Source organism: Chiloscyllium plagiosum, unplaced genomic scaffold (genome assembly GCF_037043375.1).
Source record: "Chiloscyllium plagiosum isolate Xiang-an unplaced genomic scaffold, Cpla_swu_hap1 HiC_scaffold_14, whole genome shotgun sequence".
Taxonomy (NCBI): domain Eukaryota; kingdom Metazoa; phylum Chordata; class Chondrichthyes; order Orectolobiformes; family Hemiscylliidae; genus Chiloscyllium; species Chiloscyllium plagiosum.
This window is the reverse complement of record NW_028270152.1, coordinates 79880854-79902378: the sequence shown is the minus strand read 5'-3', so window position 1 is coordinate 79902378 and position 21525 is coordinate 79880854. Positions and strand designations below refer to the sequence as shown.

The window sequence follows — 21525 nt, the reverse complement described above, 5'->3', positions numbered from 1 at the left end:
CTGCCCTCATCAATCTTTTTGGTTACTTCCTCCAAAACCTCAATCAAGTTTGTGAAACATGATCTCCTTTGCACAAAACCGTGCTGACGATCTCTAAGCATTTCCTGCCTCTCCAAATGCATGTAAATCCTATCTTTTAGAATCACCTTCAACAACTTACCCATCACCAATGTCAGATTCACAAGTTCCCATGCTTCTCATTACATCTTTTATTTAAAAAAACACACGTCAGCCACCCTGCAGTCCTCCAGCACTTCACCCTTTTGTTGTAGATGATAAAAGTATTTATGCTCGGGGCTCTTCAATTGTCTCCCTAACCTAATCTATCTTGATACCAGGGATATGATCTTTGTTCTGCTGTGTGGGTGTACGTAATGTGTAATATGCATTGAGTAGCTTGGTATGATCATTAAAAGACTACTTGCTCGGAGCAGGAGCTATTGGCCTCTCTGTGAAGGGACTGACCTTCCTAAATGATGGTTATGCAGCTGTGGCCATTTTTCACACCAAATGTTTTAAACAAACACTGAGAACACAGTGTTCGTTTAAAATTTCTTCTGCACTCTTCCCAGTTTAATAACATCCTTCCTGTAACAAGGTGACCAAAACTAAACACAACACTCCAACGCAGCCTTACCAACATCCTATACAGCTGTAACATAACTTCCCAACCTCTATACTCAGTGCCCTGATTGATGATCCTCTCTCTGCTTCTCTTCCAAATGGAAGCTGCACTGCTTTCGGTGTTTCACAGCCTCTCCTGTTGGTCCTCTAACTTCAAGAGTGCACCCACCATCCTTATTTTAAAAAGCCATGGTATTCTCTGGTCACTGGTCAGTTAAAAATTCATGTCAGGTTTGACTTCCCAATATGGTGTGGGCCAGGATTTGTGATTACTCCAATGTTGAAGTCCTGATCCCCAAAAGACAGACCTTCAGGAGATCTCAACAGTTTGTTAGAAGCAGACTTCCAGATTTCCAATGGTGGGATTTGAACCCAAGTCCCCAGTACATTAGCCTGGGGATCTGGATTTCCAGTCCAGTGATATTAATGTACCACTTCCTACAAGTTTAGGAGATAATGAATGAAATTGGCAGTAAATGTCAGTGGGTGACAGAGGGGTAAGGATTCATAGAATCCCTACAGTGTGGAAACAGGTAATTTGCCACCGACCTTCCAAAGAGTAACCCACCCAGACCGGTTCCCCTATCCTATTACTCTGCATTTACTCCTGACTAATGCACCTAACCTACACACCCCTGAATGTTATGGGCAATTTAGCATGGCCAATTCACCTAAACCTGCACATCTTTGGACTGTGGGAGGAAATCTGAGTACCCGGAGGAAACCCACATAGACACGGGGAGAATGTGGCACGCCGCACAGACAGTCGCCCGGGGCTGGAATCAAACCCAGGTCCCTGGCACCGTGAAGCAGCAGTGCTAACCACTGAGCCACCACGCCACCCATTCAGAGTGTAGATTGAATTGTGATATGGCAATAGGAATGAACAGCAGAGGGATAGGGAAGAATGAGAGTTAAAAGATTACGTTATGGGACAGTAGGAGACAATTTATTGGGAATCAGAACGGATAGACTGAGCAATTGATAAAGCTTTGTGTGAAGACCTTATCCCGGACTTCACCCATGTACAACATGGTGCTCGTCTTCTCCGTGGAGGTTATTCTCCATTTCTTGGACTCAACATAAAGAAAAGCATCTTGCTTTATCCAATCCATTAGATCTTTGCTTTATACTCTTACCCTCATGTTTTCTTTCTTTCTTCAATCTGCTTCCTTTCCCTTCCTATCTACCCTCACGTTTCATGCGAACGTTCCCACTTCCAACCTTATAATGGAGGGAAGGTCATTGATGAAACAATTGAAGATAGTTGGGTCTAGGACACTACCCTGAGGAATTCCTGCAAAGAAATCATGGAGCTGAGATGCCTGAGCTCGAACAACCACAAACCACCTTCCTATGTGTTGGGTCTGACTCCAACGACTGGAGAAGTTCCCTAACTGTTCCTGTTTAAACAAAAGCTTGACTATTAGTTTGCTTTAATTTGAATCATTAAGATTTAAAGTTATCTACGTGAGCTATATCACTAACCACATGGTGGACATAGCTAGTAGTTGTGACAAACATGTGAACGAAAAGGTCCATGATGACATTTTCCACCACACATCTGAACTGTCCCAATCCTCTTTAGAGTCAGGATCATAGTCAGAGTCATACAGCACAGAAACAGACCCTTCAGTCCAACCAGTCTATGCTGTACATAATCCAAAACTAAACTAGTCTGACCTGCCTGCCTCTTGGCCCATATCCCTCCAAACCTTTCCTATTCACTTACTTATCCAAATATCTTTTAAAAGTTGAAATTGTACCCACCGCTTCCTCAGAAGTTCATTCTACACGCAAACAACCCTCTGTGTAAAACATTGCCCCTCATATCTTTTTTAAATCTTTCTGCTCTCACCTTAAAAATGTGCCCCCTTGTCTTGAAATTTCCCATCTTTGGGAAAAGACCATTTTAATTTCTAAGTTCTCATCATGTGATGCTTTAATTTCCTTTTTCAGGAAGCATGCTTAATTCTGCAGTTCATTGCTTTGCCAAATAAAATTCCCATTAGATGCTTCAAGAACTTTGTTAAGGTTACAAGAACATAAGAAACAGGAGCAGGAGAAGACCATTCAGCCTTTCAAACCTGTACTGCTATTCAATTAGATTCCCTGTAAGAGCATAACAGCATATGAAATAGTAACAAATAGGCTATTTGGCCCCTTGAGCCTACTCTGCCATTCAATCGGATCATGACAGATCTGACATTACACACATCCACTTTCCTGTCTTTCCCCATAACCTTTTATATTCCTTCTGATCAATAATCTATCTGTTGCAACCTTAAGTATACACAAGGACTCTGCCCACACAGTTCTCATGGCAAGAAGTTCCTACAACTCTAAACCTTCGGTGAAGAAATTCCTCTTCATCTCAGTCTTAAATTGACACCCTTTATTCTGACACTATGCCCTTTCATCCTAGACTGTCTGATGAGGGGGATATCCTCCTAGCACTTACCCTGTCAAACCCCTTAATAATTCTATATATTTCATTGAGATCACCTCTCATTTCTATAACCTCCAGTGAATAGAGTCCCAACCTTTTTAACCACTGCTCCTAAGACATCCTTCTCTATATCAGGGGTCATTCTAGTGAATCATCTCTGAACTGCCTCCAATGAAATGATATGTTTCCTCTTACAACACCATTTTCTTACACTATCCACACATCCCCTGATGTAGTCAATATGTACGTAAATAGACGGAAGGATCATTATGCTTTGTTAAACAACATTACTATTTGGCCTGCTATCTTCAAGAGATATCTTCTGTGGAGATATGGTTAGGTCCCTCTGTTCCCATTATTTATCGGTCTTAGAACAAAGAACAAAGAAAATTACAGTACTTCAGCCCTCCAAGCCTGTGCCGATCCAGATCCTCTATCTAAACTGCCACCTATTTTCTAAGGGTCTGTATTCCTTTGCTCCCTACCCATTCATGTAACTGTCTAGATACCTCTTAAATGACATTATCATTCCCGCCTCTACCACTTCCGCTGGCAACCGTTCCAGGCACCCACTACCCTCTGTGTAAAGAGCTTTCCATGCATAGCTCCCTTAAACTTTTCCCCTCTCACTTTGAACTCATGTCCCCTTGCAATATAGTCCCCCCACTCTGGGGAAAAGCTTCTTGCTATCCAAACTCTCTACACCTCTCATGATTTTGTAGACCTCAATCAGGTCCCCCCTCAACCTCTGTCTTTCTCATGAAAATAATCCTAAATACTCAACCTCTCTTCATAGCTAAGCACCCTCTCTACATCCTCTCCAAAGTATCCACACCCTTTTGGTAATGTGGTGACAGAACTGTCCGCATTATTCCAAATGAGGCCAAATCTATGTCTTCTTCTGCAACATGACCTGCCAACTCATGTACTTAATACTCCATCTAATGAAGCAAAGCATGCCATATATGCCTTCTTGACCACTCTACTGATCTGCATTGCCACCTTCAGGGAACAATGGACCTGAACACCCAGATCACTCTGTACATCAATTTTGCCCAGGGATTTTCCATTTACTGTACAGTTTGCTCTTGAATTGAATCTTACAAAATGCATCACCTTGCATTTGTCTGGATTGAACTTCATCTGCTATTTCTCTGCCTAACTCTCCAACCTATCTATATTCTGTATTCTCTGACAGTCCCCTTCACTATCTGCTACTCCGCCAAACCTTGTGTCATCAGCAAACTTGCTTACCAGGCAACCTACACCTTCCTCCAAATTATTTATGTACTTTTGTCTACTTCTTTGCCTAAATGCATTCTCAAATGTATTACCTCATATCTATCAGAATTAAGTTTCATTTTTCAGCCCAAGACAAAATCACTTATACTTTCCTGATGAAGGGCTTTTGCCTGAAACGACAATTTTCCTGCTCCTCGGATGCTGCCTTTTCCAGCGCCACTCTAATCTAGACTTTGGTTTCCAGCATCTGCAGTCCTTGTTTTTACCCACTTATACATTCCTGCCAACTAAACTTTTCTTCCTCATTCTAAGCCTGACTAATTTTCTATTACCATGAAACTTCCTAATCACTGACATATACCACGAATAGTGAGGGTCCCAGTATCAATCCCTCAGTTTGGGGCGGCTCAATGGTTAGCACTGCAGTCTCACAGCGCCAGGGACCCAGGTTCGATTCCAGCCTCTGTATGGAGTTTACACGTTCTCCCCACGCCCTGTGTGTTTCCTCAAGATGGTCTGGTTTCCGCCCACAGTCCGAAGATGTGCAGGCCAGGTGAATTGGCCATGCTAAATTGCCGATAGTGTTCAGGACTGTGTAGGTTAGGTGCATTAGTCAGAGGGAAATGTAGAGTAATAGGGAATAGGTCTGGGAGGGTTAGTGTGGACCTGCTACGCCGAAGGGCCTGTTTCCACACTGTAGGGATTCTAATTCTTAAAAAAACCTGCAACCTCACGAGAAACAATTGTCCAGCACTAAAAACACTCATCCTTTACATCCTATCACTCAGGCAATTTTAGATCCAACTTGGCATTTTCTTTTGATTCTCATGGGTTTTAATTTGCAAACAGACTGCCATGTGAGACAACGTAAAAGATATTGATAAAATCCTTGTGATTACATCAATTGCAGTACCTCTCTCCCCACCTTAAAAAATTCAATCAAATTAGTCATTATAAATCCATGGCTGATTAATCTGTACTTTTCCAAATGCCGATTTATGCTGTCCCTTTGGGTTTCTCCCAACAGTTTTCCCCCAAAAGTTATTTTTGCTGGTGGTATTTAGTCAAACAATCATTTCATACTTTTTTTTAAACAACAGTACAGTTCTCTGGCATCAGGATGGGTGAACTACAAGGCTTACCCTAGAGCCTGGAATGCTGGAATCGATCTGGCCCAGTGCATGGACAGGAAGAGAAGTCTGGAGGCAGATTCACAGATGTAATGGACATTCAAGTACTCAGGCATCGGGGTGGGCATGGTCAGCTGTTAAAAGAAAACCATGCTATTATTCTTCATCGCCCCTTCATGCCACAACTGCAAACCATAATGTATAATAATACTGAGATAGTTTGAAAGTTATACATTATTACACAACATGTATTACTATTTACATTATCGAAACACACTATTATGCTGAATAGATTTAGATATTTTAAACAACCTGTTCAGAAATATTATGACACATCTCTGGAGTAGACAGGACTTTTACCTGGGTCTCCTGGCTCTGGGGTAAATACACTACCAACCACCACAACAGCCAGAACTGAATAGGTCTAAAGTGATGTTGAGTTAGTACATATAACTCATTTTTAAAAATCGCTCCAGTCCAAAAGAAATCAGACAGGATTCATGTTGTTTTGACTGTCTGATTTCATGGATACAGCTAAGTTTATAAAGCTTTTCTTTTAGTACCTTTCTCACACCTGAATCATGAAAATATATTTCACAATAGGAGTGGAAACAGAAATTGTTGGTCAAAGTCAGCAGAGTTAAAGATTTTCATCTGGTGACTCTTCAGCAGCTGGGAAAACCTGGTATTTATGCTGAAGACAAGGTTGTGGGAGAAGGGTGAAGGGGTAGAAGGGAGAGGTGAGTCGATAGGTGGAGATGAAGCGCAGAGAGAGAGAGAGAGAGATGTGAAATAGGTAGATAAGTAAGGGCAAAATGGGTGGCAGAACAGGACAGAAGAGAAGCTGAATAAGTCATTGTTGGTAGTCTGTGCTGAGACCAACCCATGTAATGTGATAATAGGCTTGAGAGCAGGAGACTCAATGTTTTTTCTCCTCTTGTCTACTCCCTCCTCACTTACATCCGGACTTCTTGTGACACTATATCAGTATCAGAATTTCACATTTGCAGGCTCCAGCTGCCTCCTCTTCACCACAGAGATTCAATCCCTCCACATGTCCACCCCCTATCAGGATGGTCTCAGGGGTTTCTGCCTCTATCTGGAAAAAAAGGGCCTGAACCGTCCCCACTCACTTCTGCCTGGATGAACTTGACCTCACTTTGAACAAAAACTCCTTTAACACCTTTCAATTTCTTCAGGTCAAAGGCATGGCCACGGGTACACACATGGGCCCCAGTTATACCTGTCTTTGTGACCTACATGGAACACTCCTTGTTCCAATCTTACTCGGCACCATCTACCCCACAACAACTTTCTCTGGTACATCGATGAAACCATCAATTCTGTTTCTCTCACTCATTCTGAACCAGAAAACATTATCAATTTTTCTTCCAATTTCCAGCCAGCTCTTATCTTCACCAGGTCCATTTCTGACTCCTCCCTTCCTTTCTTCAAAATCTCTGTTTTCATTTCTGGGTATAGACCAGGGAGCTGTCTGCGTGAGTTTCCTCCAGGTGCTCCGGTTTCCTCCCACAGTCCAAAGATGTGCAGGTCAGGTGAATTGGCCATGCTAAATTGCCTATAGTGTTAAGTGAAGGGGTAAATGTAGGGGAATGGGTCTGGGTGGGTTGCTCTTCAGAGGGTCAGTGTGGATTTGTTGGGCCGAAGGGCCTGTTTCCACACTGTAAGTAATCTAATCTAATCTACAAACCCACTAGCTCACTCAGTTACCTGGACTACACATCCTCACACCGTTTCTTATAAAAACTCCATTCAAATCTCCAACTTTCTCCATCGTGTCTGTTCTGATGATGCTGCCTGCTGCAGTAAGGCCTCAGAAATGTCAACCTTCTTTTCAGGATTCCCTGCTACCGTGATCATCAGAGTCCTTAGTTATGTCTGCCTATCACCCACACTTCTGCCCTCTCCCCTTCCTTTTCTTCCCATAACAGCAATAGGGTTGCCCAGTCCTCACTTACTATCTCATCAGCAACCACATCCAAAGGAATGTAAGCCACCATTTCTGCCATCTCCAGCAGGATGCCACAATCAGGGATATATTCCCCATCCCTCCCTTGTTAGCCAACTACAGGGACTGTTCCGTCTGGGACAGCCTGGTCCATTCTTCTTCCACTCCCAACCACCATGCTACACCCCCCCACAGCACCTCGCCATGCAATTGCACAAGGTGCAACACCCGCCCATTTACTTTCTTTCTGCTCACCATCCAAGCCCACAGGGAAACCTTTCAGGTGAAGCAGTGATCTATTTGTATTTCATTCAATCTAATCTACTGTATTCACTGCTCACAATGTGGTATCCTCTACACTGGGGAGACAAAATGCAGACATTGGTGACTGCTTTGCAGAACATCTATGTCTGTCCATAAAAATGACTCTTTGAGCTTCCAGTTGCCTGCTATTACAAGACACCACTGTGTTCCCATATCAGCATTTCTATCTTGGGACTGCTCCAATGTTCTAGTGAACCTTAGTGCAAGCTCAAAGAACAACATCTAATTTTCTGCTTTGGAACTTTGCAGCCTACAGGATTCAACATCAAGTTCAATAACTTTAGAGTCTGATTTCATCCTTCCAATTTTTTTTTCAAACACACACACGCCACACCCTGTCCTGTTTGTTACTGGTTGCTTTTAGCACAGCCAAACCATCATCACTTATACACTGTCTCTTCTGCCCTGCTAAAAATCACACAAGACTAGGTTATAGTCCAACAGGTTTAATTGGAAGCACATTAGCTTTCGAAGCGTCGCTCCTTCATCAGGTGGTAGTGACTATAACCTGGTGTTGTGTGATTTTTAACTTTGTACACCCTATCCAACATCGGCATCTCCAAATCACATCTTCTGCCCTGGTCCTTGTTTACCCACTGCATTCATATCTCTTTCCCTCTGGGTTCCATCTCCATCTATCTGCTCACTTCTCTCTCCCATCACACCACTCACCCCTGGTCTTCAGCATATTTACCAAGATTTCCTAGCTGTTATCAGTTCAGATGAAGAGTCATCAAAATGTTATCGCTACCTTCTCTCCACAGATATTGCTAGATCTGCTGAGTTTTACCAGCAATTTCAGGTTCATCTGCAATTCTTTGTTTTATTTCACAATAGGAGGTTTGTTGAACCTGTGTTCACCCTTCAAAGGAGCAGTCATGCTTATTACCATATCCCTGCTTAATTTCGTAAGCCTCATTCTGTTTCAACACCTTTTTTAAAACCAGTTACAAAATCAGTTTCCACCAGCTTTCCATATACACCATTCAATCACAACACTTAGACTGAAAAATGTCTCATCTTGGCCAATGGTTTGAACCTACGGCCTGTGGTTACCTACTCAACTGGCAGACAGAACAGCCATTATTTAAAGGCTTTTATTTTGCATTGGCAGTGCCATTACCTCTGGACTAGGAGGTCTGGATTCAAGTGCTATCTGCTCCAGAGGCTGTAATTACATCTCTAAAGAGGTTGATTAGAAAGCATTTTTTAGAAAGCCCTTATTTACTGTATCCACATCTTTAACACCTCTATCAGGTCACATTTTAATTGTTTCTATTCCAAGGAGATTAGTCCTAATTCTTCCAATCTCTCCTTAAACTTAAAATCAACTTAAAATCTCGTCACTGCTAGCATCATGGCAAACTATCTGATCAACTCATCCTGCCAATTTTAAACACTGTTCAAAAATACCTGGTCAAATGGAATTGTAAACCCATCTTAGTGGCTTTAAAACGTTCTGTCCAGAACAGAAGTTATTAAATGCCTATGGATCAAAGTGTCATTGGTGTGGATTTTTGAATTAAAAACAGGTCTCAAACAACTATATTCTGTATACATATTTCAAAAATTATTTGCATTTGTTTAATTTAAACTATGGTTATCTGGGGGTTTTCTTTTAATCAATATCTTGCTAAGGCAGAACTGATTGCAGCTGAGGATACCCCAGAAAAAAGCCTTTCACTAGTTGCCCTTTTCTATGCTTTACAATGAAATTCTCTCTCATTCTTCTACACTCAGTTAGCTAGCTAATTGGTTTGCAATACAGTGATGGGTTCATTCCTGCACCATTTGAGGTAGCATGAAGGATTCTCCTTCTTCAACCTCTCCCCTCACCTGAGGCATGGTGATCCTTTGGTTAAATTACCACCAGTCATCTCGCACTAATGCTTTGAGACAATAAAATGCCTGCCAATCATTAAATAGTTGTGCTGTGAGTGAGGTGGACAAAGGCAGCTTGCCCTCAGGAGGCTGGGTACCTGCCTCCAACTTCACCTTCAGCACTTAGTAACAAAGCTGCCAACCATGTGTCTGCCAGAATGTCATTCAAACAAGGGAAAGAAAGAAATCTGAAAACTTGACTTCAAAATGTGAGCCTCGTCTACTGTTAGCCCTTAGCAAACCATTTAAGTCACAAGATGGCAGTTCAGTACCATTTTCGGAAGGGCATTTCGGGATGAGCACAAAATACTGGCCACGCCAAATGATATCTATCTCCTGGGATGAATAAGCAGAACTTCTGAAGAAGGGTCACTGGGCTCAAACCGTTAACTCTGTTTCTGTCAACAAATGCTGCCACTCCTGCTGAGTTTCTCAAGCAATTTCTGTTTTGCTGTTTGTTAAAGTCTTCCCTTTATATGCTTGTAGTTAACACTGTTTGCTTTTATTTCTTGCTAGTTTACCCTCATATTTAAAGTATTGCTTCTTTACAACTTGTTTGTCATCCATTACTAATTTAAAACCTACTCAAATTCTGAAGCTTACTATTGCTTTTGCGAAAATTTGAAATTATTTTTAATTCAATATTTTGCCTAACTTTTACTGTTAGTCCTGCTAATACCACTTTTCTAGTGGAGTGTTTATTTGTAAAGGGAATGTACATTTGGTGAGAAATATGAACTGATGTGACTTATCCAGGGTCATATACTTTAATTTTCCAATTTATTTTAAATGAATTGCCCTCAACATTCATAAATAATTCTTTGAAGTTCAAAATCTGATTTCAGACTCAACCACATCACTGTCAAACTTCAAATGAAATTCCATCATGTTAAGATTACTCTTCCCCCAAAGACCTTTACTTTAAGATGAACTCTGTCACATTATGGAGTACATCAGATAAAAAAAAAAGCCTGTTTCCCAGCTCAAAAACATGCTGCAAAATTAAATACTTAATTGGATACAATGCCATTATCCACTGGACCATCAAACTTGTGAATTAAATTAACTAAGAGACAGTGGTTGTGTGACTAAAAAAATGTCAGGGTGAGAAAGAAGGGAGTTGTGATCAGTGGTTGTTTTTCAGACTGGTGTGTGGATTGATGTTTCAGGGGTCAGCACCATGATCATGAATGTTTTTTGATATTATTGGACATGCTGCATTTGGTACACAGGTCAACGTTTGCAAGACTACCGATGACATGAAACACATCAATGTTATAACCATCGATGAAGATAGTGACAGAGTTCAAGGCGATGTAGATTGATAGTAGACAAACACAAGGCTGGAAGAACGCAGCAAGCCAGGCAGCATCAGGAGGTGGAGAAGTCAATGTTTCAGGTGTTAGCTCTTTTTCAGTCCTGAAGAAGGGTTAACACCCGAAGCATTGACTTCTCCACCTCCTGATGCTGCCTGGCTTGCTATGTTCTTCCAACTTCCTGTTTGTCAACTTTGGATTTCAGCATCAGCAGATGTTTTGTCACTGACATAGTTTGAGAAAACGGGCATTTAAAATTTTACATAATTAGTGCCTACTGATTCATTTTATAAAGGAGAACAAGAAGAGACGATTTAAACTAAAAAAACACAATTTAGAGGAGGTAGAGAATGAGAGGAATCCAGAGGTGCACTTATAAACATTGTTGAAAATGGCAGGATAAGCTTTAAAATAGCACACTGGATTCTTGGCTTTATTGACAGAAACACGGAATACAGATGTGAGCAAGTTATACCAGATTTTTAATAAACACTGCTTAGATCTTGGTCAGAGCATTATGTTCTATTCTACACAAAGGCAGCTGTAACAACTTATATTTGTATACTGCCTTTACTAATAACTCCTAAAGCATTTCAAATATTTTACAGTATTGCAAAAAACTTTTGACAGTGAACCATACCAAACAATTTAGCACAAATAGCCAAGAATTTGATTTAAAAGAGATCTTAGAGGAAAAACAAAGTATAGGAGGGTGGCACGGTGGCTCAGTGGTTAACACTGCAGCCTTACAGCACCAGGGTCCCAGGTTCGATACCACCCTTGGGCGACTGTCTGTGTGGAATTTGCACATTCTCCCCGTGTCTGTGTGGGATTCCTCCGGGTGCTCCGGTTTCCTCCCACAATCCAAAGATGTGTAGGTCAGGTGTATTGGCCATGCTAAATTGCCCATAGTGTTAGGTGCATTAGTCAGAGGGAGATGGGTCTGGGTGGGTTACTCTTCAGAGGTTCGATGTGGACTGATTGGGCCGAAGGGCCTGTTTCCACACTTAGGGAATCTAATCTAATCTAATACCAGAGCCAAAAAATCTGAGCAGCTAAACACAGGTTACCAACGACGGAACAATTGGAAATGTTGAAGAGACCAGAATTAGATGAATGCAAATATTTTGAATGGTTGTGCGGCTGGAGAAGATTACAGAGATAAACTGGAGAGAGAACATGGGGTTTTTGGGAGGGTTGGGGTGGGTTGGAACTTAAAAACTTGAGAATTTTAGATGTGGCATTGCTTGACTGGCAGCTTATATATTTCAGCTCGCACAGAGATGATGGGTGAATCGGACTTGGTGCAATTAGGATACAGGCAGTGTAGCTTTGATCACCACAATAGGCATCAAACAAGGAAAAACGGTTTCCTGTGGAGGGCTGGTTGGCAGAACAACAGTAGGTGACCTGAGGAAAACATGTTTGGAGGGAGTCAGAAAGCAGGAAAACAAAGTCCAAGTCAATCTAAAATCACCTTTTGGGAAATTGTTGCAATCTACTATTGGAATAACAGCACATTTAGAAAATCAGAATACAACTGAGAAAGAAAAATTATGTTTCACAAATTAACTATTTACAATATTCTGGTCTAGTCTAACTAATGCTTTGCATTGTTTTAGCAAGCCTTCCCTATTTTTATTTTGGACTTTTTTTAAAAATAAAGGCACATATTACCTGCTGAACTTGCATGCCAGCTTTCTGTGATTTATGCCTAAGGACCCCTAAATCCCTCTTTGTTGGAACTTTCTGCAGACATTCTCTGTTTAAATATTACTCAGTTCATTTATTCTTCTTGACAAAATGCATAGCTTCACATTTTCCCACATATTGTTCTATGTGCTAGGTTTTTGCCCATTCACTTAACCTGCCAATATCCCGCTGCGGATTCTCTGTGTCATCCTCACCAGTTGTCTTCACATGTACATTTGTGACATCTGCAAATCTGGGGAAAGTACATTTACTTTCCTCATTTAAATCATAATAAATATTGTAAATAATTATGGCCGCTTGTACTTATCCTCAGTTACAGGCTGTCATGTTGAAATTCCATCCATATCTCAAAGTGGTCCTCTCTATCAATGTTAATATGCTATCTCCAATACTTTGGCCCTTATTAAGTAGTCTTATCAAATGCCTCTTGGAAATCCAAATGATTTCCCTTCATGAAGCCATGTTGATTGCTTAATTACATCAAGAATTGCAAATGCTCTGCTATATAACTCTCTATAATAGACTGCAACATAAATTAAAGATGTTTCATTGGCATTTTCCAATCCTCTTGGACTTTTCTACAATTTAAGAATTCTTGGAAGATTACTACCAGTGCATCAACCACGGCTACTTCTTTTAAAATCATGAAGACAGTGCAAGAAATGATTGGGGTAAGTTCAAGCTTCCTGCTTATGCTTTGTAGTGTCTAGCAAAAAATATCTATACAAAATGGACTTGTGGGACAAGGTCTGTCATTTACATTTTAAGAGAAGCAGAAAAAAAATTATAGTTGAGATGTTATTCTGTTTACTCGCATAATAAATGCAAAATTAATCAGCCTGCTGGCTTTTAAATGGCTGTCCAGAGAGTGGGAGAAACACAAACAGGAGCACTGATCTTTGCTGAAGTACAGTGTCCAAACTGAGCAGAGTACGCCAGCCAGCATTTGACTTCACACAAGAAACATACATTTAACTCACTTGAAATCATGTCCCTTTCAGATCAAAGCCAATGTTCCATGATTTTTGTTTGATTTCTATTCTAAACTATGCACTACTATTTCAAAAGCTACGTTCATGGGCACATCTGATGAGCTTCAAATCTCCCTCGAGCCCTTCAGTCTAATGCCTGTTCCAATATCTCACACAGCAAGCATTGTTCTTGATCTTATGTAGGATGGGTTTGGGGGCAACAGGTTCCTACATTGGTATTTACTGGAATTGGAATTGGAAACTGCGTCACAAACCTTGTCATGATAACAAACCTTGAAGATCACATGGGTGTCTGTCAGTAAAGGTCCTTCCACTTCTATTATGGGCATCGATTGGTCTCTGCTCATCAACTGGATATTAGTTTCTCCTATAGCTTCCAAACCTTCCATCAGGCCAGGCACAGTGCTCCCATCCGTAGGGCTCAGTGCTTTCGCCAAAGTGTCAAATGCCCTGCAGTAAAGAACATGTCACTAGCGCTTTAATCCTACACGCACTGTATAATTACAGCAACACAGAACGAACAAGGAACATACTCCAATTGCAACATTTAAAGCATTGTGTAATTGCTTGGGTACGCCCAGGTATCTGTGTTCTTTTAGGAAATGGGCAGGTGCATGCTTACAGATCAAGTTTCTGAATCCCTGACTCATTTGGAGCTTATACCAATAGCTGGACTCCTCCAAGAGACTCAGTTGCCAAGTTGGGAAGCAGTTGATATTAGATAGCTGTACAGACCATGACAGAAACAACAAGGCTCAGAGATTCACCAGCACCAAATGACGCCCAGTTTCAAACAGCATTAGCAAGGAAAGATTCAGGGAGGGAATTTCAGGGTCTTTTCAGCTGAAGGCAATGTTGCCAATAATGCAGCAGTTAAGATTATGGGTATCAACAGGTGGTTATGTGAGCAGTGCAGATACCTTTGAGATTTGTGGGGCTGGTAGAGATTATAGATAGAGTGGAGGAACTCACAAATGGACTTGAAAACAAGGATGAGAATTTTAAAATCAAGACATTGTCAGAAACAAGCTAATGTAGGTCAGAGAGCACAGGAATTTAATGCAAGTTGCAATATGAAAGCAGAGTTTTGTTTAGTTGGGTTTATGCAGGTTCAAAGGTGAGCGACAGGTATTGGAATAATCATATTCAAAGGTAACAAAAGCAATGGATCAAGATTTTTAGCACGTTACACCTCTCTACTGTAATGCACTATAAATAAAGCCTCATGATTCCTGAAGTTTTCAAAAAAGGTAAAGATTCTCAAAAGGTATACAGAATTCCCCAATTTAGCTGATTTTCAGACACAGGTTGACAGGAAGTACGGGATAGGTTTCTGTATTTGACAAGAACCACTATTTATTTAAAATAAACCAACTTTAGTGACAGGTAAACAATAATAAACTGTAAGCCTATAAGCAGGTAGACAGACAGGAAGAAAACAATGATGTTACAGGCAGAGGAAAAGACTCAGTGGTCTCTTGTCACAGGATCTATTGAGATAATTCAAGAACTGGTCATAAAGCTACTCCTTGATCTTTCTTTCCAGATGCTTTCATTTGTTTGCAGGAGGCACAGGGCGACTGGTTCACATTTATAAAGGCATCTGAATGATTACTTAAAAGTCATGGTTTACAACAATTGCTGAAGGAAGAGTAAACTAGTTTTCTTTAGAATGAAAAAGTGTTTTTTTTTTAATGACAGAGAACAGAGTCAGCTCCTGTGTTTGCAAAGGTCTAATGGTTTCTCACTATCTTATTCACAGCCCAAAGTTGTTCAGTTACCAGGGAATAAATCACATAGTTTTTGGCAGCAGAGAGCCTTTTTCATTGACAATTGGTCACTAGTCCACAGACCAATCAGCTACTTGTTGCTGGCTGACTCTCAGCCTTTGCCTCCAGCTCATCTGCAAAGTACCAATAGTTGTGTAAACACTGCAATACCAGTGTCAGGTTACTTGCTGTCAAAAAAAGTGTAGCAATTCTTCAACAATCCTTAGTGTTTAAAACAGTTTTTTTTCCATCTCAGTCCGCAAAAGGAAATATAGGAAAAATGAAAAGACACAAAGAAAAATAGGAGCAGGAGTATATTATTGGGACCTTCAAGCCTGTTCTGCCATTCAATATGATCAGGACTGCCCATCTGACTCACTATCCTGTTCCTGCTTTCTCCCCATGCACTTTGATCACTTTAGTCCAAAGAATGATATTTAATGAAAATATTCAATGATTTGGCCTCAACCGCTTTCTATGCCAGAAACTTTCACAGGCTCACCATACTCTGGCTGGAAAAATAATCCTCATCTTAGTCCTAAATGTCTTGCCTTCAGCTGCAACCCCTGGTTCTGGACTCCCCAGTCATCAGGAATACCCTTCCTCTGTATACTCTATTTAGCGATGTTTGAATTTTATAGGTTTCTGTGAGATCTGCTATTATTCTTCTAAACTCCAGTAAATATAGTCCTAACTTATCCAGTTTCTCTTCCTACATCAGTTCTCTCATCCCAGGAATCATTTGGATCAGACAGTCCTTAATGCCTTTGTCCTTAAAACAGTGATTGACCGTTTCAAAAATATATCCTATTACTAAAATATTCAATACTCAAACAACAAAACACAGGACTTATCTCCAGCCATTCTTCCTTCCCTCGCCTTCCTTTATAACCCTAGCTTTTCTTAACCCTGACACTCAGAACAATGTCTCTGAAGTTACATTATCTTTACAGCAATGTGATGTACGTTTATGTAAATGGCTGAAACACCATTTGTATCAGAATAGTTTCATATTCCGAACTTTAACATACATTGATCGTAATCAACTGGACTTCACTGAAAAGTTTAGTCTTTCCTTGTTTCCATGTTATATATAAACTTCAAAGTGCTGAAGAGCCAACAACAATCCCAAACTCTCATAACACTGTTGAGTACTTCTTCTAACACTGGTTTAGATTAGATTAGATTAGATTAGATTAGATTACCTACAGTGTGGAAACAGGCCCTTTGGCCCAACAAATTCACACTGAACCTCTGAAGAGTAATCCACCTAGACCCATTTCCCTTTGATGAATGCACTTAATCTATAGGCAATTTAGCATGGGCAATTCACCTAATCTGCACATCTTTGGACTGTGGGAGGAAACCGGAGCACCAAGAGGAAACCCACGCAGACACGGGGAGAATGTGCAAACTCCACACAGACAGTCGCCCGAGGTTGGAATCGAACCTGGGACCCCGGTGCTGTGAGACAGTAGTGCTAACCACTGAACCACTGTGCCGCCAAACCAACTAAACCACCGTTTAATTTCTTAGAATCAGAGAATTCCTTCAGTGTGGAAGCAGACCATTCGCCCATCGATATTCTTAATGTTTATCCCACTGGATTCTCTATTCCTGACTCACTATCCTATAACAAAACCAACCTCAAATCAGTGCCACTAATCGCCTTTTGAAAGGTCTGGAAAAATCACAGACTGGTCCAGAGTCATAGAGATCTGCAGCGCAGAAGAAGGTTTATCAGCCTATCATATACACACACTCAAAGCCAACCAGCTAATTATTCTAACCCCATTTTCCAGCAATTGGTCCATCTCAAGTGCACATTTAAATACTTCAACTTTGAGGGTTTCAGCCTCGAACACCCTGAGAAGCAGTGAGTTTCAGATTCTTTTCACTCTCTGAATGAAGAAGTTTTTTTTTTAAATCACATCTCTTCTAAACCTCCCATTGCTTACCCTAAATCTATGCCCCTCCATCAAGGGAAAATGCTTCTTCCTGTCTATTTATCTCATAATTTTAGACAACTCAATTATCCCCTCTCAATCTCCTGTGCTCGAAATAGCCCCATTCTTAGATTAGATTACTTACAGTGTGGAAACAGGCCCTTCGGCCCAACAAGTCCACACCGACCCGCCGAAGCGCAACCCACCCATTCCCCTACATTTACCCCTTTACCTAACACTACGGGCAATTTAGCATGGTCAATTCACCTGACCTGCACATCTTTGGACTGTGGGAGGAAACCGGAGCACCCGGAGGAAACCCACGAAGACACGGGGAGAACGTGCAAACTCCACACAGTCAGTCACCTGAGTCGGGAATTGAACCCGACTCATTCTGTTCAATCTCTCTTCCTAATTAAAATTCTCCAGGTCAGGCAGCATCCTCGTAAATCTCCTCTGTACTATCACATCCCTCCTATAATGCAGATTTCAGAACTGCACACAATACTCTAGCTGTAGCTGAACCAATTTTCTTTTACAATTACAACATAACTCCCAGCTCTTAAACTCTATGACCAGCTAACAAAGACTAATACAGAATACTGTATGCTTTCTTAATCACTTTATCCACTGTTCTCACCTTAAGGAACTGGTGCACGTGTTCAGCAAGGTCCCTCTATGTTTCCCAGGTCCTACTGTTCGAAATATATTTCCTTGCCTTGTTTGTCCCTGGCAGGACAATACCAGCAGAGGTGGCAGCACCTTGGTACACAGTTGGGAGAGAGTTGTCCTGAGAGTCCTCAACATTGACTTGTACCCCATGAAATTTCATGATTATCCAGATTGAATCCTATTTACCACTAATCAGCTCATCTCACCAACCCATCCATAATCTTCCTGTAATCTAAGGCTACCCTCCTCACTATTTGCCACCCCATCAATTTTTGTATGATTAGATTAGATTACATTACATTACAGTGTGGAAACAGGCCCTTCGGCCCAACAAGTCCACACTGACCCGCCAAAGCGCAACCCACCCATACCCCTACATTTACCCATTACCTAACACTACGGACAATTTAGCATGGCCAATTCACCTGGCCTGCACATCTTTGGACCGTGGGAGGAAACCGGAACACCCGGAGGAAACCCACGCAGACACGGGGAGAACGTGCAAACTCCACACAGTCAGTCGCCTGAGGCGGGAATTGAACCCGGGTCTCTGGCGTTGTGAGGCAGCAGTGCTAACCACTGTACCACCGTGCCGCCCACAAATCTACAAATACACACCCTCCTCATTCCTGAAGAAGGGCTAATGCCCGTAACGTCGATTCTCCTGCTCCTTTGATGCTGCCTGACCTGCTGTGCTTTTCCAGCAACACATTTTTCAGTACAAATCTACTGATCAATCCTCCTATAGTTAAGTCTAAATCATCCATATAAACCACAAAGCAAGGGCCCCAACATCAACCCTTGTAAGATCCCAGTGAGCACAGTCTTCCTGTTGGACATCCACCTCTCAATCATCACTGCTTCCTGCCACTCAGCCAATTGTGGATCCAATTTACCAAATTTCCTTGGATCCCATGGGCTCTTACCTTTTCATCTGGGATGGATGTCAAAATTGGGAGAGCTGACTCACAGACTAGTCATAACACAATGCAGGAGAAAATTGCTGCAGATGCTGGAATGTGCACTGAAAACAAAAAAAATGCTAGAAATCAGAGCAAGTCAGGCAGCATTAATGGAGAGACAGCAAGCTAATGTTTCCGAGTCAAAATGAGCCAACGTGATATGTGCAGGGGACAAGTGTGTAATGCGGGTGGGGCGTGTTGCAGGAGAGAGACAGTGTGGAGCTGGAGAAGAAAGATGTTGATAATGCAGATTAAGTGATTGGAATGTGAGAACAGACAGTGTCTAACTGCCAAACTAGAGAGAACAGGTAGTCCCATTGGAGTGTGGGGAGGGGAAAGAGAACATGGTGACAGAGAATGTAACAAGCAACACCTCTGTTTCTGTTCCGTAACTTGACTACTCGTTTTCCTTTCACTTTCCCATTTCCAATCCCTTTCAAATTTATGAGGGTGATAGAAAAGTATTTTACGGTTTAACTAATAATCATCAGCCATTATTGCTGACTGTCTGGCAGTTACAGCTCTCTAGACACTAACTTTGTACCCAAATGTTTCCCTTCAGGTGTCATAATCTTGAGAAATCTCTGACAATGAAGCATATATTTCCTGTGTCTAACCTGTAAATCTCTACTAGCATGCAGAGTAAGTGAAGAGGTGGCCTTATTGAGTTGTTCAAAATTATGAACAAATTTGACAGGTTAAAGAAGGATATTATTTTTCCATTGGTTGGTATATGTCAATAACTAGGGGGTCATAATTTTAATATTATCAACAAAAGAACTAGGAGTGAGATGAGGAAAAACGTCTTTACTCAGAATTGTTAGGATTTAGAACGTGCTGCCTGGGAGAGTGAGAAGGCAGATTCCATACGAGGTTTCAAAAAATATCTTGATTTATATTTAAAGCTGATGGAATTTGAGGACTATGGAGATAGGGCTGGAGAATGGGACTAGCTAGTTAGCACTTTTGGGAGACAATACAGACATAATGGGTGAAATTGCCTCCTTTTGTGCTGTAAAATTCTATGATTCTATGTCCAGTCCTATATTGGCCAATACATTTGAAGCCGTTTTTTCTTTAAATGTCATGAAGAATGCCTCCATTATGTTTTCCCCAACTTTTGTTGGCCCTGTACAAACTTAAACACTTCCTTAGTAGATTTCAAATTGCGACTCAGATTCTCATCAGGGTCTGATGTTTCCTGTTTCAAATACATGGTTTGAAACATACATACCACGGTGGCTCAGTGGTTAGCACTGCTGCCTCACAGCACCAGGGTCCCAGGTTCAATTCCAGCCTCGGGTGACTGACTGTGTGGAGTTTGCACATTCTCCCAGTATCTGCGTGGGTTTCCTCAGGATGCTCCGGTTTCCTCCAGTCCAAAGGTGTGCAGGTCAGGTGAATTGACCATGCTAAATTGCCCATAGTGTTAAATGCATTAGTCAGATGTAAATGGGTCTGGGTGGGTTACTCTTTGGAGGGTTGGTGTGGACTGGTTGGGCCGAAGGGCCGGCTTCCACGCTGGAGGGACTCTAATCTAATTTTGATCTGATATTCATACTCTCCCACTTGCTCACACTCTTGCAGTTCAAATTCTAGCTTTGTTATTTCCATACATTCCAATCCTATTTTATTTCATCTTTCCTGACCTTTCCTTATGTTATTCTGCTCTCTACTAGTCTTTTACCACCATATCTAGTTTCTTAATTCTCTCTTCATACTCAAGCTGCTTTAAGTGAAATTAAATGTCACCCGATTCTGATGCTTCACTACCAGAAGTGCTACGTCTCTCTTGTAATTTCCCCTAATCCCATGCACCGTGCAAGTATCTCAATTACCTAACCTTTCCTAGTTCTGTCAGGCAGAACTACCACCAGGTTACCTGCTAAATCAAATGTTCTTTGAGAGTTACCTTAGACTGCCAGGGATAACCTGCAGGAAATCCTTTGCCATTTGCAGTGCCATGACTTAAATGTAGTACGCAACCTGGTGTTTTGGTTCACCTGTGTTTTTTTATTAATACCACAACCAAATCCTAATTGTTTAAAACAGAAGCAATCTTGGAAAAGCCCCCAAAACTTTGTCACAAAAGTTAAAGATGCTTAAAAATAAGAATTCTCCAACTGACTTGACTTTCAACCCAGGTTGGTAGAAAGCATGAAGCAGGTTTCTGCATTTGACAAGAATGACTACATGTTATCAAATAAATGATTCTATGCACAGGTAAACAATTATGAACCATCAGCATATAACTTTCCAAGTCAAAACTCTAACTACCTTATAATCTCGCCCCTTATACACACACGCACAAACAAACAGGTAAAAGAAGTGATTATTGTCAGCAGAGGAAAAAGCTGGGAAAGCAATACTGCTGTCCTTGGTCACAGGGTCTGTTAAGGTGATTCTTTAACTGATCAGAGTGCTGCTTCTTGATCTTGTGTCTCCAGATTCTTTCACCTGTTTGTAGGGAGCACAGGGCGAGTGGTTAACAATTACAAAGGCCTCTGATTACTGAAATCTCACAGTTGACAGAAAC

General features: G+C 41.3%; 1 protein-coding gene across 1 annotated transcript in view; it reads right to left on the bottom strand.

Moving 5' to 3' along the window:
• LOC122559109 (nuclear receptor subfamily 2 group C member 2) overlaps positions 1-21525 on the bottom strand; it is a 155208-nt gene that overhangs the window by 59786 nt on the left and 73897 nt on the right. Inside the window, exons 8-9 of the mRNA XM_087994559.1 lie at positions 13913-14090; positions 5458-5579 (exon numbers count right to left, since the gene is read on the bottom strand). Of these exons, the coding sequence (XP_087850685.1) occupies positions 5458-5579; positions 13913-14090 (300 nt within the window). The remainder of the gene's footprint in view (positions 1-5457; positions 5580-13912; positions 14091-21525) is intronic.